Here is a 26,989-nt window from a genome sequence, read left to right on the forward strand (position 1 = left end):
ACTTAAACAAAGAAAACTAAATTTCTGTTGAAAGAAATAGATGAAGACACAAGGAAATGGAAACATTCACTATTCATGAATTGAAGGAATGAGTATAGTTAAAATGATTATCCTACCTAAAGCACTACACAGATTTAATGCAACAACCATCAAAATTACCATGGCACAATTAATGTTCTTAATGAACTTGGAACAAGCACTGCTAAAAGTTTATATGTAGCAATAAAACTCCCAAAGAGCTAAAGCAATCATGAGGGGGAAAAGAGGCATCACACCCTCAGACTTTACATCAGAAAGCTTAGTAATCAGGGCTATAGAGATAGCACAGTGTATAGAAACTTGTCTTGCACACAGCCAACCTGGATTCAATCCTTGGCACCACATATGGTTCGTCCTCTAAACACCACCAGGAGTGTTTCTGAACACAGAACCAAGAGTAAACCCTGAGTACTGCCGAGTGTGGTCCACTCCCACCATTAAAAAACAAAGTTATAGTAAATCAAAACTGATACTAGAATAAAGGCAGTCTCTCAGACCAATGGAATAGAATTGAATGTCTGGAAGGAATTTCTCAGATAGGCAATTAATCTATAACAAAGGAATTGGTTGCTTAAAGTGGAGCAAGGAAAGACTTCAACAAATACTGCTGGGAAAAATGTTTGACCACATGTCAAAAAAAGTTTAGATCTCTATATCATACTATGCACAAAAAATAATTCAAATTTAATCAAAATCTCAATATTAGACATGAATTTATAAAATATGTTAGTGAAAGTATTGGCATAACTTTCCATGGTATTTACTTCAGAGGAATCTTCAATAATTCCCCTCCTGTTTCTAAGAAAACAGAATAAAATAAATGGGGCTGCATCAAATAAAAATTTTTTGCACTGTGGAAAAAAAGATGACTAAAATGAAAAGAGACCATACTGCTGGTTAAAAATATTTGCTCACCATACATAAGAAAAAATGATAATATAAAAATATATATAAAGCACTCACAAAACTTAACAACAACAAAAAAACACAACTCACCAAAAAATGGGAAGAGAAAACAAACAGATGTTTGTCCTTAAAAGAGCTACATTGGCCAACAGGCATAGAAAAAAATGTTCAACATCACTGATTATCAGGATAAACAAAATAAGTGAGGAGAAAGTCAAATGTTCATTCCTATGTAGTATATAAAGAAATAAAGAAACTATACAATGTACAGCGACAGCAAACCCTTAGATTCTGATAACGAATGTGGGAATACAGGGGATAGAGAGATAGTACAGCAGGTAGAGCATTTGCCTTGCATGTGGCCCAGCTGGGTTCATTCCAGGCATCCTATATGGTTCTGAGGAATAATTTCTGAGTGCAAATTCAGGAGTCATCTTTGAGCATCATCAGGTGTGGTCCCAAAACAAACAAACAAAATCCCCCCAAAACTCCCAAAGTGGGAATACATGAGGAATGAGAACCTTAAGATATCCACACTTTGAGAAACATTTAGGTTATTTTCATATCTTGACTATTGTGACTAATCCGATGGTTCATTTTGTTTTGGTTCAGCTGGTTTGAGAGCTGAACCAACAATTTGGATTGAAACACAGAAATGAGGAGTGCTCTGACAAGTCAACCTGCTGCTCTCTTTCCAACGATTTTGTGAGGACCCTGTGCATTCACCCTTAGTGAATTCCTGATAGATTTATTTTATATTGTCTTTTATCATTTTTCTGAGTACAATTAAAACGAGATATTAATCACTCTTCTTCTTGCCTAAATTAAAAAAAAGGGCTCTTCACAAGGAGCCTGTCACCTCTGGCATCTGTTTTGGTCTTGTTCAATTTTGCATTATGTCAATAGTCAAAAATGTTGAGCTATTTTGCTAACTGATGTTTTGACAATGCTGTAGTTCTATGATCAATCATGGTAGATGATAAAATTAATACAATGAAATCTTACTGTAGTCACTCTGAAGTGAAAACTTTCTTTTCATTAGCAATAAATAGCTTCTAGCCGAGAAAAAAAAAGATATCCACACTTTGTTGGTGGTGTGATATGTAAAGTTGTCTTGATCACACTTATATAGTTACACTGTTGTAAAGAAATGAAAACATAAGAAAATCAAAACATTAATTTTTCTTAAAATAAAAATATTTTATGGCACATAATAGTATTCCTAGGCATTTATTTGAAAGACAAGGAAATAATTATGTAAAAAGATATTGTACCATCTGTTCATAGACAAAAAATGTTATCAAACTAAATATTATTTATTTATTTATTTATTCTATTTTCAGTGGAATGCAGCCTTCATTAAAAAGAAAAAACTGTGCTATAAAATGGAAGGAGCTTAAAGTAAGGAACTGAAAGACAATTACCAGATGGTCTCACTCATATGTGGAATGTAAATAACCAAAATAAATCAAATCTGCCTAACACAAAAAAATACATATTAGATTTGATGAAATCCATGATTGTCATCAGAGGCACTGGAAAGTAGGGGTGGAAGAGTGGATAGAGGGGTCATTTTTATTGTAAGATGACACTAGGACCTTTGTGTTAGGCATGTTTAAAGTCATTGGGACTGACACCTTTGATCTTGCCTAGTGGGGGTCTGCGGCAGAAAAAGAGACAAACAGACACAGAAGGAGACAAACATACAAGGACTGCCCCAAATTTTAGGGGTGTCAAACTTGGGACCTCTAAGTGAGATCACAGGCTGAGCATTTATTCAATATAATAGCACTCCCCCGCTGCCCACCGCTATCTCTCAATAAGTAAACGATTGTATAAGTTGACAGAGACATTAAAAATAGTAATCACATCAAAATTCAATAGATACATGAAGAGTAGAAGCTGGGGTATTTCACAATAGCCAAAGCAAGCACCCTTAAATTATAAAGTCACAGACATTTCCTATTTTATATTTGCCTGTTGTCCTCTATATTAAAAAGACTCTAAACATTTTTTATGCCACTCATTTTGGGGTACATTTTTGTTGGCCCATTTATTGATTCTATCCTTTCCTGGCCTCATTTTTGCTTGTCCATCATGATCCTAAAAGACCTAAACTGTCTTGCCTAGGGGACTATCTTAATCTTGGGATTTGTTAGGGGGACAATTATATATATGTGTATGTGTGTATATATATATGTACATATATATAGTTTTGAAGTTTATATTTTTAAAAGTATTATTATTCCACCTCCTACAATTGAAAAATAGAAATAAATTATAAAACCCCAACATAAAGGTAGGTCAGGGAGACGGCATTGATCTGAACTGACCCCAGTTTGGTTCCCAGCTCCTCATATGGTGCCTTGAGCACCAACAGGAGTGCTTTATGAGCACAGAGGTAAGTCTTGATTACCACTGGGTGTGGCCCAACAATCTCTTCCCTCTAAATTAACCAAACATAATGGCTTTCAGTCTTACAAGACATGATTATACCTTGGTTGCTAATTTTACATGGCTAAGGTGAAGTGTTGTTGAGTTACAGAAACATAGAAAGGGAGAATTATTAATGCCAACACGAACAGAGCAGAAAAGTGTGTTTTCCTTCATCTCTAAAATAGGTTAAGAATAGTATCTAGTTCATAGGGTTGTTGTATAAAACAAAATAACACATGGTGAGGAGTAAAGCTCAAACATCATCTAAAATAGAGAAAGTGAGGATCAGGGCAATATAAACAGATTACTCTCCCGTTATCACTCAGCATCCTGTTTTTAATATATCAGCTTTTTATGAGATAATCAGCATGACTCAGCCTCCTGGGTCTGGTCACTTCTGGGACACTGAGGAGATCAGGTTTCTGAGACTGCAGAACTCAAGGCCCAGTCTGGAAAAAGGTTGAAAGTACCAGGTAATGAATGCCATCCAGCCAAACTTCTTAGTAGCCATACGTTACCAGCTCCTGATGGTTACATTCCTAACCTATTCATACTTATAAATAACTGGGGGATAGAAAATAACTGGGGCTAGTAAATAAATTTTAGAAACTAGATATGAGAGAGAGAAAGAGAGAGAGAGGGTGGGGGGGTGATTTGTTTCACTTTTTATGTTTTCCAAAAACAGGAATAACCCAGTAATACTTCCTCCTAAATGAAGCAATTTACCATAGAAAGATTTTTTTTTTTTGCTCCTGTGCACCTGATTTTGAAACGGTTTGTTATTGGTCATTTATGGCATTTTTCATCGTGACTGCAATGGAAGCTATTTCTCTAACAGACAACTGGATCACTGGTTCTTGACAGTCTCCCTTTATTTCCCCCTTCATCATCCTTACCAAATATTTGCTAGTGGCCTCCTAAGTTCCTGACTTTAGCTAATTTGAATAGGGATGAAGGTGAAGATTAGAAGGAGGGAGAGAGCATAGAGGAACAAAATTCATGATAGAGTAAGTTTGATGAGGTGGCTCAAAACCCTCACAGTTGGAAAATCTAAAAGGTCAACAGGTCTAATTCTGGATCAGAGGAGATCAAGAGACTGGGGTTGGAAAAGCAGTCTCTCTCTCTCTCTCTCTCTCTCTCTCTCTCTCTCTCACACACACACACACACACACACACACACAAACACACATACACACACAAACACACACACAGAGCTATGATCAATTCTCCCTAGGGGAATTGGGAGGAAGAAGTCCTGGGTTATCCCTGTTCTGTCCCTAACTCCCTTGACACCATGACACCTTCCCTCTGCCAGTAGCTGCAAAAATCCTTCTCTTACCCTTGTCCACTTCATGTGACTGTCTTCTTGTTTTCTTCCCCTTATTATGGTTTTATGTTTTCTTTTAAAATAGTCATTTATTCTTAGTAAAGAATTCATTTATCACTAGATCATAGTTTCCTGCAGTTTCTTTTCTTGTTTAAAAAACTTTATTTTATTAAAGCACCATGATTTGCAAAGTTACTCACAGTTGAGTTTCAGACTTAAAATGTTCCAGCACTGATCCCACCAGTAGTCTCGGTTTTCCTCTACCAACATTCTGAGTTCCTTCCTAGCCCCTAGCCCCACAGCTCACCTAACCCACCTCCTCAAGTCATTTGCATTTCTTTTGTTAAGTGTTGTTTTTCTCTCCTTTGTTTTCAGCCTTGTTTTTGTTGCCTCCAGCCTTGTAATCTACTTTGGCAAGGAGAAGGACTTCCCAAGCAGTTCTGCATACAATCCTCTCCAACTCTTTTGAGGTCAAGGCCACCCTCAGGCCTATCCTGCGGCAATTTCAGTTCAATTCCCCGCCCGAGTGCTCTCATTTATCCACTGCCTGTCTCCCCCGCCTCCCACCTCAGTGTTAGTTTCTGCGGAGTTATTTTTTAATTCTTAATTTTTAAATGTTTTGTTTGCTCCGAGTAGAAGTGAGGAGTTTAATCTCAAGTTTTCGACAAACACATGCAAATACGGCAAAGACTCAGACACTCCAATCTTTTAGATCCACTAATAGACTCGTCTTCCTTGTAGGTCCCAAGTTCCGTGGATCCCTAAAACGAGTCTGGTCAGCGAACCAAAGCCTCCAGAACATCCTGGGTGCACAGCTAGTGTGGAAAACTAGAAGTCATTTGAAGTGCTTCGAAAATAAACCTCTGAGAGCACACTGCCTGTGGTGACACATCCTTGGCCCCAGAGCGCTCTGGGACGCCCGGGGGCGGCCACCAGCGGGTTGGGCTTGGCTGGCCGCAGCCAGCCCCGGCGCAGCGCGCAGCTGCTAGGACCCGCGTCGCCGCCCCGCCTCCGGTTCCACAGCTAGGTGGAGGCGGCGCCTCGGCTGATGACCTGCAGGCTCTGGCCGCCCGGAGCCTCTGGGCCCCGGCTGTCTTCCGGAGTTGAGCGGAGGATGCAGCTGGCCCCCACAGGGGCCGGACTGGTTTAAGGCTTGCAGGCAGTGGCCGCGGAGGTGCAGCCGTAGGGCTGTGAACCCCATTAGGCCAGGGCGCGAGCAGACGTGGGCACCGGCGGCCCCAGGCCCGGAGCTGGGTTGGCCCTTCCAGGGCTGGCCACTGGGGGTGGAGCTGTGCGGGAGCCTCCTTCTTTGGAGCGCTGAGTGCCCTGTGGTTTCAGAGCAGTTTCTTTCAGGGGATTGGAAACGAGGACGAGATGAGGAGCCGAAGTAATTCTGGGGTCCGGCTGGACGGTTACGCTAGGCTAGTGCATCAGACCATCCTGTGTCATCAGGTAAGTTAAGGGCTGCCTGTAACTGGATGAGCTGTGTGCATGTGTGAGTGAATGTACGAGGCATAGCCTGTCGCAGCATAGCCTGTCTGTCCGGTCTGACACCGTTAGCTACAAGCCCAAGAGCCCTGAGCATGTATCTGTACCGCCCCCCCCCCCCCCATCCCGCCAACCCTCCCCCAAGTCACAACTAGGTTCTAGGGGCAGAATTGAAAGAGCGTTGCAGCTCTTGCGTTTTGCTGATTGACCACCCCCCCCCCCCCGCCCCATCCATCCCAGCTTTGGTCATTTGGTCATCTCCCCCTCTAGTCAAAAAAGGGGTAGGGGAACCTTTATCCTTATTAAGAATAGGCTGGTGTGAATATCTAACGTACCTTTATAGACCGTTAATCAAATTTGTCATACTTTTTTATGCAGTTTTCATTGGTAGTTCACTTTTTCTAGCTAAAGTTATTTCCCCCCCCTTACTGTTAGTAAGGGAAAGTTCAAGCCATTCCTCTCTTGTAAGGCTTCTACCAACCCCTGCCCTTTATTCAGGGTCTCCTGTCCTTGCCCCCCAGAATGAAGAGGTAATTAAAGTCAGCTGTGGGGAAGCAGAAGCCCAAAGTCCCTAAGAAACCCATTTGATTCTGTTTCCTAATATTAACACCCTGTGGTTACCTGTCTGTCCTTATTTTTTTTGGCCTTGTAGAACCCAGTGACCGGTTTGCTTCCAGCCAGCTTTGAGCAGAAAGATGCCTGGGTCCGGGATAATGTGTACAGCATCTTGGCAGTCTGGGGTTTGGGCCTGGCCTACCGGAAGAATGCAGACCTGGATGAGGATAAGGCAAAGGCCTATGAGTTGGAGCAGGTACTTGGAATTAAAGTAAAAAGAAATTAGATGTTTGTGTGGTTGGGAAAGTGAGGGGTGTTTTGAGGCAGGCTCTGTTTGCTCAGGAATCATTCCTGATGGGCTGGGGGATCATATGCAGCACTTGGGTTCAAACCCAAGTGGGCCTGTGCAAGGCAATCATATTATCCTCTGTACTATCTCTCTGGTCCAGAAACAGTTATTATTTAAGGGCACCAACATAGTGAGATTGCAGCCCTTCGTGAAAGGGAAGTTTCACTTTATTCTCTGCATTGGAAGGCTTTTTGTTTTCACCAAGCCATTATTAAGAGATACTTAAGTCCACCAGGAAAAAAAATTGGGTTCTTGTCCTCACCCAGGAAGTACAGACCTATTTTGTTGACTTACAGAAATATACATAGGGCCAGAGAGAGAGGGGAGGAGGTAAGGTAAAATCACATGATCCCCTGAGTCCTACTAATAGTGATCTCTGAGCACAGAGTGAGAAGCCCAAAGAACCACTAAGTGTAACCCCCAAAATAAAATAAAAAGGAATAATATATAATCATTATCAGAATTTGTAGAATACAGAAGTGTTAAATTACTTCACACTCAACTCTACTGTTTTGTTGTTTATCCTTCTACTGTTTTGTTGTTTTTATTTCAGTGTTATGTTTGATTTGTTTTGCTAGAAATTATCAGTAGAATACTGGAAATCCCATGCCCAGTACAATTTAACTAATTTGTGTTTCAGTACTACTAGAAGAAATATGTTGTCACACTATAGACCAATCATTTGGGAAAACTGGTATTTTTCTTTATGTGGCCCAGGTAGGAATAATTTATCAAAGGAATGCAGAAAAATTGGAGAAACATTGAAATGTCCATTCTTAAAAAATTGTCTATGTTAAAACATTTGTCATATATCCAAAAATATTTTTCATTACAATCTCAGTAATAACCTTTGAAATGTCCCCAAACCATTGTGGCAATAAGAAATATCTTCCAAATAGAGGGAAATATTTCTGTAGGAATTCTTGAAATTCTCTAAGTTTCCATTATGATTAAAACAGATTTTATTGTTAGGTTTCACTAATTTTTTTCTCAGACTTGACTCAGTTAATTCACACCAGGGACCTGAAAACTGTTTCTTTAAATGACCAAAGAGTTAAATATTTTTGGCATTGTAGATCACATGTAATCTCTGCCAGTTACTCAACTCTCCTGTTACTGTGAAAAACAGCCAGAGACAATGTATAAATTAATAAGCATAATTATGTTCCAGTCAGTTGTATGACTAAAGCAGGCAGTGAACTGAATAAGTCTCATTTCAATAATCAACTTGGTTTCTCTCTGAGAAATAATGTCTATGTACATGTATTAATTTAGAGAATTCTGTATAAAAAGGGAACAAGGGTTTAGGTGACTATTATGTCTTAGATTGAGAACAAAATTTATGCATATATGTTTTTACAACTGCCCATACATTGTAGGTGAGCTAAGTTTGGGGACTATGTTAAAGAGTGGATTTCTCAGACACTTTGATTGATATAATGGAGTGCAACTTAAGATATGGCGATGAATTTTAGAGACTTTATAGTATTTCCTGATCTGGAGTCCTATGAAATAATGCTTGCAGGTACTTCCCTTGATGTGGAACTATAAGGAGGTTTTTCACTTGTGCATTTTGCTTTCTTAATACATGCATACTAAAGCCTGTTGTTCCTTATAATTTTACTGTAATCTGCCCCCTCCTTACTCTTCTGCCACAACTCATTCTAAATACTGTTGTGAAAACCATCTTTAGATATGTCATTTTCATTATTTATAATACTTCTGTGATTTTCATTTCCTTATAAGTAGAATTCCAACATTTCAAGTTGATATCAAGACTTTTTAGGGTTTACTTTGCATGGATTTTCAATATAACATAATTTTGATGCCTTATAATGTACCCCAGTTTCAGGACTTCCTCTAAAAGTCCTTTACTAATAATATCTGAAATTTGAGTAAGCTTTACTGTGTACTTCTCTAATTAATTGTATTTTAGTGTAACAACACCCTGTTAATTTGTTAGTGATTTATAAGTGAACAAATTAATGAATTAGGTGGTGCCTGGTGCCATTAATTCAACCTGGGTCTTGTACTATTTGACCAGTCTTTTCAAATTTGAGGTGCAGAAAGATAGTACAATGGTAGGGCACTTGTTGGCACGCAGCTTACCAAGGTTTGATTCCCACACCCCACATGGTCCTCTGAGCACTGTCAGGAGTGATCACCTAGTGCAGAGCCAGGAGTAAGCCCTGAGCACAACAGGGTGTGACCCAAAACAATTTCCTCCATGGAAGACATGAACCTACAAATATTTTTACTTTTGATGTCTGTTCTCTTCTAATCTAAACTATCTCTTTTTAAAGCCCAGCACTAATCTTATTTTTCTGTCTGTGTTTCCTATTCTCACAGATCACTGTTTTACACTGATCACTTGTTTCTCAAGACTACTTGCTTGGAAGTTCTACATCACTTACAGTCTATGCTGTTCGACATAATCTTTTATTTAGGAGGCCTTGCATAATTGTGATGTTGTCAAGTCCTGTTATATGTATATATACATAATATCTGATATTCACAGAGAGATTAATACATAGATATAGTTGCATATAGTTATTGTGTAATCAGTTCCTGAATATATAGCTCTCAGAGACCTCAAAAGGTCAGATGAGGGCCAGGGAGATAGCTCAGAGGGCTGGAGTGCATTGCATCCTTTGCATGCTGGAGTCCTAGGTTCAATCCCTGGACATTGCATGGTTCCCCTGGCACCACTGGTTGCAACACTGAGCATCTCACGTGGAAACAAAACAACAGGAATAGGCAAGGGTAATGTGTCACTTGGTGTAGTCAGAAGTCCTCATCTAAAAACTCTGTGATTCCGCCTACAGAACTGTGTTTTCCAAGTCTTATGACTAAAACATTAATGGTGATACTATTATATATATAATGATACCTCAAGAAGTGAGAAACTTTTTGAAAAAAAAACCAGCATCACTGATTTATTAGTAGACGTGTATGATTAGTGCCAACTAGTATAACATTAATTCAGAAAACAACTAGTTAAGGGCTGGGGATAGAACTTAGTGGAAGAGCACTTGTCTTGCGTATGTGATTTCATGGGTTTGATCACTGGCACTGCCAAACAAGTTTTTTAAAGGGAAAAAAAAAGCAATGAAAACGGCTAGTCTAAGAGAATACAAAGCTTGAGTATATCTCCTTATTCTTATATTTTCATGTTGCCTGTTCATTTTAACCTGATTGGAAGCTGGAACCTGAAGATAAAAAATGACATGTATGACTGAAACCCAACCATAAACTTTGTGACTATGTATCTCATTTTGATTCACTTAAAAATTCATTAGTTTTTTTGCTTTATTTTTTGCTTTCTGGGGTCACACCCGGCAATACACAGGGGTCATTCCTGGCTCTGCACTCAGGAATTACCCCTGGTGGTGCTCAGGGGACCATATGGGATGCTGGGACTGGAACCCGGGTTGGCCACATACAAAGCAAATGCCCTACCCACTGTGCTATCGCTCAAGACCCTAATTAAGATACTTTAAAAACGTCTGAGAAGAGATCATTGTATAACTGAAACCCAAGCACAAAAATTTGTAAGTCTATAACTGTACCTCATGGTGTTTAGCTAATAAAAAAAAAGTCTAAGAGTGGCCATTTCAGGGGAGCCAAAGTGGGCAGTAATCAAAAACCTTTGGATCTCCAAGTTTTGCTGTTTAAGTTAAAGAAAATTTAGATGGGATAGTAAAGCCAAATGGTAGAGTTGAGAGGATGTGACAGAAACCTATGAATATGGTAGAACAGAAGTCAATTCAATAGTCTTCCTACAGAGTGGAGTAAGTTAAATGCTTTCTGTAATGATACTCTGAAATATAGTTGGTACAAAAGAATATTAGACTTTTTAGAATTTAATAGTTAAAATATAGTTGCTTTCATTGGAACCAAATTAAAGAGCTTTTCTTGTAGGTTTCTTGAATTTATATTACTTCATGATAAATAATTCATGATTTAAAAGGTGATAATATCATGTACTGCATGTTCTCCCCTATCCCCTCTTCTCTTCTAATCTCCTACCCTTCCTTGTTATCCCCTTTCCATTTCTCCCCTTCATCTGTAGGACGAGTTTCTGTTTATAGACAACAATTATTTAAGGAAAGAAAATCTAAGAAAACACTTTTTATTTTGAAGGATTAACAGATGATGAGGCTCACAAGTAGATTAATTTTTTTCAAAGGTGTCCTGAGACTACTTTTGAAGGATTAACAGATGATGAGGCTCACAAGTAGATTAATTTTTTTCAGAGGTGTCCTGAGACTACCGCTGAACCAGCAATACCTAAGTAAGCTGGCTGGATTTCTTTTGTAATGTGAAAACAAAAAGCTTAGAAAAATGAAGAAGTCGTTTGGTGCTGGCTGTGTTCTTCCAAAATATGTTGCCTATATATATCACTGTTAATGGCCCCTTCTAATGTAATGTAATATAATTAATAGAGTATATTATTACCATACTATGTGATATTTATATTATTAATATACTTACTAAGCATAGTATAACTATAATTACTGTATAGTATTATAATGAAATTATATTATAGCTAAATCTTTTTATATCAGCTGTCTAGTTGATGTGCTAGGATTGAAAAAAAGCTACTTTGAAATTTCCAGGACAAATCGTAATAAACTGAGATTTTAAAAATGTCGTGCTTTTTTTGTGAACAGAGTTTTGAGTTGCACCAATAACTTCTTTTTATTCTTATTCTAAGTTGAAGTTCACCTTATTCTTTAGAAAATGTCCAGATTAAAGTTTCTATAGATTCTTGAAGTTGAAACTACTGATTTAAGAAAAATAAAAGTGATGATATTGGCTTCCTAGGCCATAGGTCTTTCAGAATAGCCTCAAACTGTGTTTTTGAGCTGATTTGCCCCTTTCTCAAAGTAGAATGTCCTCTAATAGTAGGACTGGGTTGTTCATCCATAGACCTGTTGGGAGTTTAGATTAAATATTTTTTTACTCTAAGCAGTCATAAACTGTAGCTTTTGATTACACTTTTAGTTGTAATCCGTTCTTCTGTGTACATATAAAGTAAATGCCATATAAATAGGGACCCAGGATAGGGTTACTGGTTCTCAAAAGGTCATGTACCAGCTGCAGTTGCTGAGTAAGTGTTCCTGCATCAAGGGATGTTTATAACAGTCATGTTTGCATTTATTTCTGCAGAGTGTAGTGAAGCTGATGAGGGGACTGCTGTACTGCATGATCAGACAGGTATGGTGTGGTTAAGAGCTCCCTCTAACAAACGCAAATAGTTAATACCTACAAAGAATTAAAAATAACATTCATTATTACTGTACATGCAATTATGTATATTGTATAAAAGGCAATGCTGTAATATAAGCCATTCTGTAAAACCCTTGATACAAAAGAATATTAGACTTTTTAGAACTTAAAAGTTCATACAATACATATACTGTATATTATGCTGTGCCCTGGATTGGGCCAAAATAGCACTTTATCATCAAAACATTAACACTTACATATGAAAACATGCATTTTCAATTAAGCAGAATAAATAAGACTACAAATAGTCCCAAATCACTTTGAATCATGTGATATCACCAAATGAATTTTGGTGTAAAACATGGGAAAAAAATCTTTTCAAAAGTGTTTTAGATTTATGATTGGAGAGAAAAGACCAGGAGTCTTTTCCTTACATTAATTTGCATTTTTCTGACCTGTAATTTAGGAAAGGTTGAGTATCCTATCATGCGTAGATTTAAAGTTCCTTCTTTGTGAATTGCCCATTTCCTATTTGATATTGGTGGTGAAGGGGCATTGTCTCTTGCTTATAATAAGACTTCCTTTACATTATGTATATTAATTCTTCGTAACATAACACTGCAAATTATAGCTTATAATTTGGGATTCATTTATTTTTACCCATTTGAAAGTATTTTACTAAATAAAGTTTTAATTTAGGAGATCTCAGTACCCGTTGAGCACATTGAATAGATACTGGTTTCTTGAGATCAAGGTTATATTTTATTAGTAGGTATTGAGACCCCAGTTACTAGTGTCATCATTCACAGGCACATTCACAGGCACATTCACAGTGATCATTCACAGGCACAAATCCAAGGTAGAAAGGAACCAACTTCAGACTTCTAAACTTAATTTTTCTGACACCTGAACTTTTTTTTAATCACGCTACTAGACTAACTTCTGGCATGTCATAGATTAATTACCTCACCCCTCTTTGCTTTTGAAAATAATTACCTCACCCCTCTTTTCTTTTGAAAATAATTTTTACATTTGCATTGTCTGCCTTACAAAATGCTTAAAATCAGTAAACTCAATAACAATATTTAATGGTTTTACCTGAGTAATACCTGGAGTCCCCTTATTACTTCTGTGGTGACCTGGTTACATACTACAGAGTCCAATAGCACTTCAGCCTCCTGCCCTCACATCTCCAATTGTCCAAGAATTTGTGGGCATGGCCCTCACGACCCCCCTACACATAAAATAAAGATTTAATAGTTACCATTATATATCAATTGTACACATAATCAAGTACATTTTATCCTTTGTATATTTCTTTTCTGCCTTCTGTTTGCATGTTTATTTCAGTTTATTTTTTTCACTCAATGCATCTTTCCCCAATCCTTTTCATTGCTCTTTGAAAATATGACCTCTTGTTCTAATGTCCTCCAAATTCCTATCTTTGTTTCATGAACAAATATGTATTTTCCACAACTCATTTTTCTCTTACAAAGCTTTTTTCATTATATCACTCTGAATCTTAATGTGGCAAAACAAGTTTTTAAAACAAAACAAGAGTGAGAATACTGCACAGGAAATACCTGACTTAACTGATACTATTACTTAATTAAATTGCTTAAAGGAAAAAGCAGCAATGGTCATCTTTTTACTTGTATTAGTATAGGGCAAGATGTAACATGTTCACAATTACCTGAAAATAAATACATTGATATATGTTAGAGTACTGTGAAAATATGACATGTGGATTAATTTTTCTGCATATCCTTTTACTGTTTTTGTTTTCTTCAGGTGGATAAAGTAGAATCCTTCAAGTATAGTCAGAGTACCAAGGATAGCCTTCATGCCAAGTATAACACCAAAACTTGTGCCACAGTAGTGGGTGATGACCAGTGGGGACACTTGCAGTTGGATGCTACTTCCTTATACCTGCTCTTCTTAGCGCAAATGACTGCCTCAGGTCAGTACAAGGACAGAAGTTTTAGTAAGCCACAAAAGTGTGCAGCACTCCATCCAGCAGATGTGGCTTCACCAAGGTGTTCACCTAACAATAACATACATATTTACACTGCTCAGAGATGCACAATGAGAGCATAATCTTTTGAAAATTTTCTATGAGAAAAAAACTTTAAAGTTTAGTTAATATTCTTGTACATTGAGAAAAAAGTGCAGTATTAGTAATACTTTTTAAAATTGAGAGCTAGGAGAGCCAGTATAGATTTTCTTCGAATGGGTGTTTTTTTATCTTTTATTTATTCTTAGAAAATGTGAGATGGAAAATAAGGGAGGGCTTATTGCTTGTTTTCATACTGTGAACTGAAAATTCTGTAATTTATAGTAACATAAATTTAATTATCTACTATATACTATGCTTTATGACTATATTATAAACAAGGTATATCTACAGGCATCTAAATTATATTAAAGGCCAGGTACAGCGGTTAAAGACTTAAGTGCAGCCAACTCTGGCTTGATCCCCAGTACTACATGTCCTTCGACCATGTCCAAATACTTGGAGGAGGATGTGTACCACGGAGCCCCTGGGTGTGGCCTTGGTGTCCCCTAGCACAAGCAAAGTGGTATGGATTATTCCCAGCAGCTCAGGGCCTAATAGTACTGCATCTTCAACTACTCACATTGAACCAAAATCCAGGCTTGACAAGATTCACAGAAATGGTCCCTTTGAGCCTCCTGAGCACCACTTGGGAGACCCCCCCAGAATAAATAATACTAAGGGGACTAGGGAGTCAGAATTCATATGTTGATTTTTACATAATGAACCTTTTCCAGATAGTTTTATTCTACCTTTGAATATTTTATCTGAAAAAGGAAAGTAAGAAATAACTCCATTTTATTTTCCTAAATTGGGGAAAACGATGAATATGATTACACTAGTTTGTAAACCAAATAGGAACATTGCCAGCTCTTACTAAGTAAGTAAATGTGCTATTGTTACCATATTTCTGATAATTCAAATTTTTTTCTTTTCTGAATTAGAGTAAACCTTAATACTAAGATTATTAGGTTTGGGAATTTCCCAGAATACACCACTTTTTGTATTCGTAAATACTTGGTGATAAACACTTCTCCATCCATGGAAAGCACCTCACTCCAGTGCTGAGAAACATCATTGAAGTATAAACTGGTTACTCACCTTTTTCCACCCTTCAAAAATGAATTTTCCAATTGCACCTGGCCTGCCTTATTAATACTGTAGAGGTTTCAAACTGAGAGGAGCAAGATAAAAAGACAAGAGGCAACCACCCAAGCCAAACATTCCCAGATGTTTGAGAATGTCAAAGAGAAATATCTACAATCTACTCTAGAATATTGTCACAGAAATGTTTGCCTGCGTCCAGAGAGATAATGCAGGGTTAAGGCCCTTGCCTTGCATGGCCAACCCTTGGTTCTATCCCCAGCACTGCATAGGTTCCCTGAGCATTGTTTGGCGTCATCACTGAGCACAGGGCCAGGAGTAAGCCCCAAGAATTTTTTTGGTGTGTGTGACCCAAAAACCAAAAAGAAAGAAATGTTTGTCTGGGTGAGAGGCTAGAGAATAGAAAGCTCCATGGCTCTTCCCCAAAGGACTGATTTTATTTGGAACAGAGTCAGGCTCAAGGAACACTGTGCCCTTGAAAACAATGGAGAATTTGATTCTAAGAAGTTACAAGAAGGCTCACAGCTCAGTAACAGCAACAGACTGACCTATAGATAAGCAAGGAGTTTTAGCAAAGAATCAAGGAAAGAGATAAAAAAGAGTTCTAAAGGAATTAGAAAAAGTCTAGAACTGGTCTCAAAGTCCATCTAAAATGGGACATGAGCTTAAATGGATGGGATTGTGGAGAAATTTGTACATTTTATAAAATAATAATGTCAACTGGCTGTTAATGAAAATTAATAACTGGGTATGATACTAAGGGAGGCAGACACCACAAAGAGCAGGGAAAGAGATAGTTGATAAAAGTAAAAATACAGTCTTTCTAAGTGTATATGCCCAAGTATACCATTTGAAGAACAACAGTACCAGAGCCTGCTTACTATGGGGAAATTATGTTTTACTGAAAAAGATTTTCTGAGCCAACACAAGAAAAAAAGCAGCTAACAAAAACTCTCTGAAAAAGAAATTATATGTTGAATTTAGGAAATAAAGACTTCAAAGCCATTACTTTAAAAATGTCCAATGCAGGGCTGGAGTTAGGACAATTAGCACAGCAGTTAGGGCGTTTGTCTTGCACGCGGCCGACCTGGGTTCGATTCCCAATATCCCATATGGTCCCCTGAGCACCGCCAGGGGTAATTCCTGAGTGCAGAGCCAGGAGTAACCCCTGTGCATCGCCAGGTGTGACCCAAAGAATAAATAAATAAATAAATAAATAAAAATGTCCAGTGATCTAAAGGATACCAATGCTTAAGGAAGTAAAGGAGTATGGTGAAACTATTTTATCAAATAGAGAGTATGCCTTAAGAGATAAAAATGAACTAGATGAATATTATATAATTGAAAACTATAGTAGGTAAAATAAAAATTGCTAGAAAGGCTCAAAAAATGAGCTGGCAGATGAACGAGTACTGGCAGACAGAAGGAACATATATCATGCAGCATGAAGAATAAGGAAAATTTATAAAGAAAATAGACAGTACCCTAGAGAAGTATTAAGTACAGTTTAAAGTACCAACAGAAGTATAAAAACACCAGGAGAGTAAAAAGTAGAAAATATGTGCAAAAAATAATGACAGAAAACATAAAAATTTAATTTATAAACATTAATCTTAATCTTAGATGTGTATCTAAGAATATCAGTGATCTCTAATGACTTCTGGGTTTGTATAAACAGTCCTGTATATTCAGAAACATAGTAAATATGTTAAGCATCCAAAACAAAGAGATTTAAGCAATATGAGAAAAATGACTTATATCATATAATGGAACCCAGGTAGAATTATGACTAACCTCCCTTCAGAAGAAAATTGAGAACAAAAGGCTATGAAGTAATAAATTCAAAGGACTTTAAAAAAATTCTCAAGGCTGGATAGATAGTACAGAGGTTAAGGTGCTTGCTTTGTTCTCATCTGAACCAGTTTGATCCTGGGATCATTTATGGTCTCCCATAATTTATGGTCACTGCCAGCAGTGATCCCTGAGTGCAAAGTTAGGAGAAAGTCCTAACCAATTTGGGTATGGCCCCCAAACAAAACAAAAACAAAACCAAAAATGAATAAAAGAAATTTCAGAAAAGAGTGTTAAATTTTTGAAAGAACAATATTTCAAAAATATGAAAGAAATCTTCCTTAAAAATTTAAAACTGAGAAAATCTGTTGCAAGTAAATCTACCTCCTATGAATTTGTGGAAGTTCTTTAGACTGATATTAGGTCACCCTGCACAGTAATTTGAATTACCAGAAAAATAGGGACCACTGGTAACATTATGACATAAAAATATGGACCACTGGTAACATTCTGAAATACATTGTACTTTAAAAAATTACCTAAAAATCAACCATATAGAATAATATAATTATATTACAATAGCATCATTGACAGTAACAACTAAAGAAGTCTATAAAAGCAAAGCTTTGTTGAATTAAGAAATTACACCAGATTGTAAAATATATGGTCTACAAGAACCAGTGAAGAGATTAATTCAAATGTTAGCATAAATTATGAAATAATTATGAAACATTTTCTCAACTTGCAAAGACGTTAGAAATCAATAATTTCATAATTATAATAGTCATTGTAATAGTTGAATTTGTTACATATATACTGAAAAATATTAAAAAGATATTCCCACAGAAACAATAAGAAAGCTAGAATAGTTAAACTAATATCGGGAAAATACAGACTTTAAAATAAAAACTTAGTAGGGTTAAAGAGGGCATTTTTTATTATCTTTTCTTTTGAGGTTGTTAATTATATTTACAAAATTGCTACACCAATTCCTCCACCACTGTTTCAAGATCCCTCCACCGTTATCCCACAGTCCTTTCTTTTGTTTTGGCTTTTGGTTAACTCCCAGCGATTCTCAAGGGTTACTCCTGACAGAGCTTGGGAACCATATGGGATGCTGGAATTGAACGCAGGTTGGCCATGTGAAAGGCAAACAAACCTTCTACCAACTGTACTATCACTTCGGCCCTAACCCTTTCACAGTCCTTTGTTACTGCACTGCTCATTGTTTCCGTGATCAATTCTATTGATCATGTCTCAAGATTTATTTCCATTGGGTATTGTCTAATTCCTTTCTCCATTCTAAAAGAGTATGTTTTAGAATGATTAAAGGGTCAATTCCTTGAAAATTTTATAACAATTAAAAACAAACATTACAAATAGTATTCTAAAATATATTGCTGGCAGAAAAAGAAAAAAATGGCAGAATTGAAGGCAGAAAAATAATAACACTAATTTAGTAATACCTGGGTCCCTCTCAGAGAGGCCGGCAAGCTACTGAGATTATCCCGCCTGCAATGGCAGGTCCCGGCAAGCTCCCCGTGGCATATTTGATATGCCAAAAAACAGTAACAACAAGTCTCACAATGGAGACGTTACTGGTGCCTGCTCAAGGAAATCGATGAGCAACGGGAGGACAGTGCTACAGTGCTACAGTAATACCTGGAAATGTAGATACTTCAGCTTCAATAATCTTTTTAGCTAGGTCAGTAAGAAACAGAAAACTTAAACCAAGTAAACCTAGCACACATTTAACATGTAACACATTATTGTTGAATAGTTTATTCAACAGCAGAATACATATTCTTTCCAAATATTCATTGAAATTCTTCAGCATAAACTATATGTTGTTCACAACATAAGCCTCAGTGAATACAAAATAATTCAAATTACATGAACTATCTTATGTGTTTATAATGGAATATTTGAACTGGTTAATATAAAGAAATTTGGGAAGTCCACAATACATAAAACAGTCTTACATAACTAGTGAGTCAAAGAAGAATCACAAAAGAAATTAGAAAAACTTTGGGGCTGAGAGACAGTAAAGTAAGGTAAGGCTTTGCATGTGGTAGACTCAGGTTTGATGTCTGGCACCACATATGGTCCCCTTGAGCATCACTAGGAGTAATCACCAAGCCTAGAGCCAACAGTAAGGACAGCACTAGCAGGTGTGGCAAAAAAAAAAAAAAAACCAAAAAGCTCAAAAACCAGGAAACCAACCCCAAAACAAATAATGAAAGAAAAAGCTTTGAATAGAATACCCAGATTATGGAAATGTATGGGAAATCAGGAAAGGCATTAATTGGAGCGAAGTTAATTAGAGAAATATATAGAATATAAAAAGACCTAAACTTAATATTTATTTTTTTCAAAGTGTAAATTATTCTAGTAGAGGTACAATGTTACCATACCATGCCCAGTAAAAACATGCTGTTAATCTCCTAGAGGATTATAACCTTTCCCACCCTTCCCTTCCTTTGCCCGCACCCTCCTCACTTAGTAATCTCAGTTCTGTTCTCAAAGTCTATGGGTTTGTTTTTATCAGACTTATTATATTTTCTTGATTTGTTATTTATATGCCATATATGAGTGTAGGCTCTTTTATTTGTTCTCTCTGACTCATTTCATTTAACATGATACCTTCCTGTTCTACTAATGTTGTTTAAAAAATATAAGACTGCATATTTTCTCATAGCTGTGTAGTATTCCATTATGTATTTATATCACAACTTTATCCACTCATTTGTTGTTGGGTAGCTGTGTTGTTCTAGATCTTGGCTATTGTGCTGCAATGAATATTAAGTGTGCACTCTTTTTAGGCTTATGGTTTTGTGTTCTTTGAAAAATTATCTGAGTGAAATTACTTGATCATAATATTTCCATTTTTATTTTTTGGAAAGTTTTCATACTGTTTTTTATAGAGGCCATTTACATTCCAATCAATAGTGAATGAAGGTTCTTTTTTTTTTTAAATTTTTAATAGTGAGACATCATGAGGTACAGTTGCAGACTTACACATTTTTGTGCTTGGGTTTCAATTATACAATGATCAAATACCCATCCCTCCACCAGTGCCATTTCCCACCACCATGGATCCCAGTATCCCTCCCACCCCCCATCCCTCCCATCCCACCCTGTCTCTGTGGCAGGGTATTCCCCTCTGTTTTTGGGTGTTGTGGTTTGCAAAAGAGGGATTGAGTGGCAATCATGTTTGGTCTATAGTCTACTCTCAGCATGCTTCTCCCATCCTGGGAGGATCCTCCCAATACCTTTATTTGGTGTTCCCCTATGAAGGTTCTTTTTTCTGTTGTTTTAGCCCTGTGACATAGGCCATTCTTGTTGGTGTGACATGATACCTTATTGTCATTTTGATTTTTATGTCCCTGATAATCAGTGATGACGATCATTTTTGTGTATGTTGACCATCAGTATCAGTATGTCTTCTTTGGAGAAGTGTCTGTTCAGTTTTTCTTCCAGTATTTTGATGGGGATGTTATGTTCTGTGAATGCTATATATATATATATATATATATATATATATATATATATCAGATATAAGCTTTTTGTGAAGTATATGGTGTGTGAATATTTTCTCATTCTGTACAATGTCACTTTTAGAGGTAGATTCTTTCATAGAAGAATTTTCTTCTTAGTTTGTTTTAATCAAAGAACTTTCTTTGCTCGAGCGGGCCCAGTAACATCTCCATTGGAGACTTTGTTGTTACTGTGTTTGGCATATCGAATACGTCACGGGGAGCTTGCCAGGCTCTGCCATGCGGGCGAGATACTCTTGGTAGCTTGCCGGGCTCTCCGAGAGGGGTGGAGGAATCGAACTCGGGTCGGCCATGTTGGCTGCGTGCAAGGCAAACGCCCTACCGCTGTGCTATCGCTCCACCCTTAGTTTGATGAAATCCCATTTATTTTTGTTTCTGTGCTGATGAAGTTGAGTCACTGAAGAAATCACTGAAGCTAATATTATGTAGTATTTGGCCTATATGTTCTTTTTCTTAAAATTTTATTTTCATAAGGTTGTTCACGGGCTGGAGCAATAGCACAGCGGGTGAGGTGTTTGCCCTATGCAGCCAACATGGCTGATCCGAGTTCGATTCCTCCACCCCTCTCGGAGAGCCCGGCAAGCTACCGAGAGTATCTTGCCTGCGTGGCAAAGCCTGGCAAGCTACCTGTGATGTATTTGATATGCTAAACACAGTAACAACAAAATCTCACAATGGAGACGTTTCTGGGCCCGCTCGAGCAAATCGATAAACAACGACAGTGACAGTGAAGGTTGTACACATTGATTGATTATATTCAATATTTCAACACCAATCCCACCACCATTACACCTTCCCACCACCATTATTTAGAATTTTCCCACCACCATTCAAGCCTGCCTGCCATGGGAAGATGATAGATAATTTATTTTCTATTGCTTATTATATGAATATCATGAGAGGTTGTGTGGCCATGAAAGCAGCTGCACGCTTCTGAAATTCTAAAATTGTAAATGGTTGGGGTCCAGAGACATCTCTGTAGGGAGCTAATCCATTTTGAGATTCATTTGGGAGTTTCTGGATCAAGGCCATTGATGTGCTGAGATGGTGCCTGGAGGTAGATCATGGAAGTGACAGCCAGGACCCCAAGTGGGCGGGGAGATTTTTTTTTTTTTTTAGTGAGACACCATGAGGTACAGTTGTAGACTTACAAATTTTTTTGTGCTTGGGTTTCAATTATACAAAGATCAAATACCCATCCCTCCACCAGTGCCCATTTCCCACCACCACAGATCCCAGTATCTCTCCCTCCCATCCCCACCATCCCCCCCATCCCACCCTGCCTCTGTGGCAGGGCATACCCTTTTGTTTCTCTCTCTCCTTTTGGGTGTTATGGTTTGCAAAAGAGGCATTGAGTGGCAATCATGTTTGGTCTATAGTCTACTTTCATCTGTTTTGATTAACATAGCGTTATAATATAGCTAAAGGTAGGGTATAGGGGTTAAGATACATGCATTGCATAAGGCTGACCCCATGCGTTGATCTCTGGCACCAAAGAGTCTCCAGAACATTGCTAAGAAATAGCCAAGGTGGCTCCTGAGCATCACCAGTGGAACCTGGGTAATCCCCAACATTTTAGTCTTTCATACCACCACAGCACTAATTCTCTGGTCATTGAACCACCAGCTTCGTTGGCTAAGATTTGCCAAGCATGGCCTATAGACTCTCTGAATGCCCGTCTACAGGCATAAAATAAAACAAAATAAAATAAAAGTGGGGACCACAATGCCACCCACTTTCTTTTTCCTGAGAATACTTTTGGCTATTCAGGGAGGTTTTGATTCCATACAAGCGTTACTATTATTTAGGGTTTGTTCTTGAATAATGCCATTGGATTTCTTGATAGGGATTGCATTGAATTTGTATAATGTTGTGGGTAGGATGGTAATTTTAACAATGTTAATTCTTCCGATTCTTTCCATTACCTTGTGTATGCTTCTAATTCTTATGTTAGTGACATAATAATAATCTTAACAAATTTGAAATTTATCTCCCTTGTTGAGTCCTAGGTAATTAGTTTTGAAATGCAGTTGTAATTGAGATTTTTTTGTCTTCTAGTTCATTGTTTGTATATATAAATAAATACATTTTATGTTGATTTTGCATACCTTACTGCATAAGTTTATTCTCTAATACTTTGTGTTTGAAATCTTTATGGTTTTCAATATACATAATTATGTCATCTGAAAATAGTTCTAGTTTAACTTCCTTTCTTCCTATTTGAATTCTTTTATTTCTTTTTATTGTCTCATTTCTCTGACTAGGGGTTTCATTGTTGTGATGGATATTAGTGCACATCCTTATCTTGTGCCTTTTCTTAGAAGGAAAACTTTTAGTTTTTCATCATAAAATATGATATTACATGTAGGTTTATTTTACATGGTCTTTCCTGTATGATGTAAGATCCTCCCAATTTTTGAGAGTTTTTGCCAAGAGTTTTTGCCATCTGGAAGTTGAATATTTTCAATTTTTTTCTTTGCATCTATTATATGATCATGTTATTTTCCTCTGTTGATGTGTACTATATTAATATTTGTTTATATTGAACCATCCTTCAACTCCTGGAGTAAATCCTGCTTGGTTAATATATACAATTCTTTCAAAATTTTAATTTTATCGAATATATTTCACTAAGATTTTATTGAAGATTTTTTACATTTACATTCCTTAAAATTATTGGTTTGTAATATTCTTTTTTGAGATTGTAAATTTATGTTTGGGTATGAGGGTAATTATTTGGAAGAGTTTATATTCTATTAAGGTAAAGGTAAAGGTAAAGGCCCTCCCGTTGCTCGTCGATTTGCTCGAGCGGGCCCAGTAACGTCTCCATTGGAGACTTTGTTATTACTGTGTCTGGCATATCGAATACTCTCGGTAGCTTGCCGGGCTCTCCGAGAGGGGCGGAGGAATCGAACTCGGGTCGGCCATGTTGGCCGCTTGTAAGGCAAATGCCCTACCCGCTGTGCTATCGCTCCAGCCCAGCAATAGCACAGCGGGTAGGGCGTCCGCCTTACAGGCGGCCAACATGGCCAACCCGAGTTCGATTCCTTCTATATTCTATTAAATGGTATAATTTGAGGATAGTAAAAAGTCATCCTTGAAGATTTAGTAGAAATGAGTAGTGAAATCAAGAGTATCTGGGCTGTTGTTTGTGGGAAAACTTGGATTACTGCTTGAATTTCCTTTTTAGAAATTGGGCTTTACAGGTTTTTCTATTTCCTCCTGATTCAATATTGGGATGTTGAAAGATTTTAAAAATGAGTCTTTTTCTTCTACATTTGCCAGTTTAGTGACATCTTTGAGTCTCTTGTGACCTTTGTATTTCTCTGGTATCTATTGTAACGTTGTCATTTTGATTTTTAATCTTGTCTATTAAGGTTCTTTTTTTGGGTGAGTCCAATTGTGGGTTTGTCATTCTTATTTATTCTTTCAGAGTTCTTGGTTTCATTATCTTTTATTTAATTTCATTTATTTGTGCTCTAATTTTTATTATTTCTTTCTACTGACTTTGAATTTCACTTGTGATTTTTCTAGTTCCTTTTGACATGAGGTTAGATTATTTACTTGGGCTCTTTCTTAATTTCTGATATAAGCCTCTTTTGCTATGAGTTTAGCATTTGCTTTGTCCATCTGTTTTGATAGCTCATGTCTTCATTATTGGATCCCAGGAACCATTTTATTTCATCTTTGATTTCTTTACTTATCCAGTAGTTTTTCAGTGCATGTTGTTTTATCTCCAGATGTTTAAGTTTTTTAAATCTTTCTTTCCATGGCTAATATTCATTTTTGATAACATTATGATCTGAAAAGATCTTGATATGATATAAATTTTTCATGATGACTATTTACATTTGTATTGTTTCCCAGCATATGGTGTACCCTGGAGATTGCCCCATGTGCATTGGAGAATAATGTATATTAATCTTTTTGAGGTGGAGATTGTATATTCAGCTTCTTCAGTGAAGAGCCCTGTAAATGTCTCATACCTGCATCTTTAAATTCTTGTAAGACACTTACGGGCCTCTTCACTGCAGAAGCTGAATATACAATCTCCACCTCATAAAGCTTAATATATGTTATTCTCCAATGCACATTTTTTGGGTCTAGATGATTTCTCCAATGGTGAGAGTGTTGTGTTAAAAGCTTCTTACTGCTATTAAACTGCTATTAATATCTCTGTTCAGTCCTATGTCAGTTAATTTTATATATTTTGCTGCCCCTTCATTTGGTGTAAGATAGTAACAAGTGTTAGATCTTGTTTTACTCTTTTGACATTAAATAGTTGTGCATACCTGTTTCATTACTTTATAATACCATTTTTATTGGGGTACCGGGATGTAAAATACAGCTAATCATATATCATTCCAATACCACACCCATCACCAGAGAGATTGCTTCCCTCCACCAATGTCATTACCGTTTTATGTTTGAAGTCTTAACTGCTTTTATTCACACTACCATTTTCCTTTGTGATTGTTTTCTAACCTTTTATTTTGAGCTTGTGTTTATCATTTAGGTACAAGTGGGTCTCCTGTAAGCAGCAAAAGGTTTGGTTTTATTTTCTGATCTGTCAGCCACTCTGACTTTTGATTGATGAGTTGAGGCTGTCATTATTTTGTGAAATTATCAAAATAAATAATCAAATGTTGGGGGTAAGGTGCTTTCCTTGCATGCAGTCTACCGTAATTCAACCCTGTGGCACTACATATGGTCCCCTGAGCACTGTCAGTAATCCATGAGCAGAGCCAGGCATAAAAGCCCTGAGTACTGCTGGATGTGGCCTAACACCTCCTCCACCAAACCATTTGTCATTTTTTCTGTATGAATTCCAGGTGTTTGTGAGGTTTTCCTCTTTATATTTTCTCCCCATGTAATTGATATCTGGCTATTATGAAGTAACCAGATTCCATTTGCTCTTGTTTGCTTCTTGTAGATATTTTTGTCTTAATATTATTGTGAAATTTAAATCTAGAGTTTAAATCTAGCTTCCCCTCTCGGAGAGCCCGGCAAGCTACCGAGAGTATTGGATATGCCAGACACAGTAACAACAAAGTCTCCAATGGAGACGTTACTGGGCCCGCTCGAGCAAATCGACGATCAACGGGAGGGCCTTTACCTTTACCTTACCTTTTAAATCTAGCTTATATCACCTATTAAATTTAAGGCAAGTGACTATTGAGTTTGTATAAGAGACAACGTTATTAGCCTCCTTGTTGACCACATTTTGTCTTTTAAGATCTTCCTGCTCCCAAATGGAATTCTTTGCCGTTTCTAGAAGGCTATTTTTCTCAGAGCTAGTTTAATGGTTATGACTGCTTTTATTTTATTTTATTTTTCCATTAAATGGCTAATTTATTTTTAATTTTTTTATTGAATCACTGTGAGATAGACCCTTATAAGCTGTTCATGATTAGGTTTCAGTTATAGAGTTGTCCAACACCCATCCCTCCACCAGTGTACATTTACCAGCACCAGTGTTCCCAGTTTCCCTCCCATCAACCTCCCCCCCCACCCCGTCAGCCCCCAAACCTCAGCCTGCATATAGCAGGCGCTTTCCTTCTCTTTCCTCTCTGCCCCCCTCTCTTGCTCCCTCCCCCTCCTTTGGGTATAGTGGTTTGTAATACAGATACTAAAAGATTATCAGGAATATCCCTTTACCTACTTTTAACACTTAGATCTTGTCCAATGAGATCATTTCCAGCTAAATTGTCATGACTGCTTTTAACTGTTGTTTATGTGAAAAACTTCGTATCATTCTTATGAATTTGAGTGATAACCTCTCTGGATAGAATGTGCATTGCTAATGGGTATTGTTCAGTCAAAATGTTGCCAATATCATGCACTCCTTTCTGGTCTATAGAGTTTAATTTGATAAATCTGGTGAGTCTTTGCTTTGCTCTTGCTTCTTTCAAGATTCTAAATATTTGACTTTTGCCATTCCAGTTACAGTGCATTTTGGTGTTGTCTATTTGGGTATATTTTGTTTAGGACTTTGAACTTTATGAATCTGGGTATATTCCCTTCCTCAGTTTGGGCAAGTTCTTGATTATTATTTCTTCAGCAAATAGTTCTTTCTTTTTTCCTTTCATGGAAACTCTATGAAGCAGATATTGTCTCTCTTGATAATGTGCCCCAAATCTCTTAATGTTTTC

The 26,989-nt window shown here is 37.2% G+C and overlaps 1 protein-coding gene across 1 annotated transcript in view; it reads left to right on the forward strand.

The window, feature by feature from the left end:
* Positions 1-5,970: 5,970 nt before the first annotated feature.
* PHKA1 (phosphorylase kinase regulatory subunit alpha 1) overlaps positions 5,971-26,989 on the forward strand; it is a 204,120-nt gene continuing 183,101 nt past the window's right edge. Inside the window, exons 1-4 of the mRNA XM_056130113.1 lie at positions 5,971-6,160; positions 6,849-7,007; positions 12,273-12,320; positions 14,124-14,292. Of these exons, the coding sequence (XP_055986088.1) occupies positions 6,083-6,160; positions 6,849-7,007; positions 12,273-12,320; positions 14,124-14,292 (454 nt within the window). The 5' untranslated portion in view covers positions 5,971-6,082. The remainder of the gene's footprint in view (positions 6,161-6,848; positions 7,008-12,272; positions 12,321-14,123; positions 14,293-26,989) is intronic.

This window comes from Sorex fumeus, unplaced genomic scaffold (genome assembly GCF_029834395.1).
Source record: "Sorex fumeus unplaced genomic scaffold, SorFum_2.1 ptg000073l, whole genome shotgun sequence".
Classification (NCBI taxonomy): Eukaryota; Metazoa; Chordata; class Mammalia; order Eulipotyphla; family Soricidae; genus Sorex; species Sorex fumeus.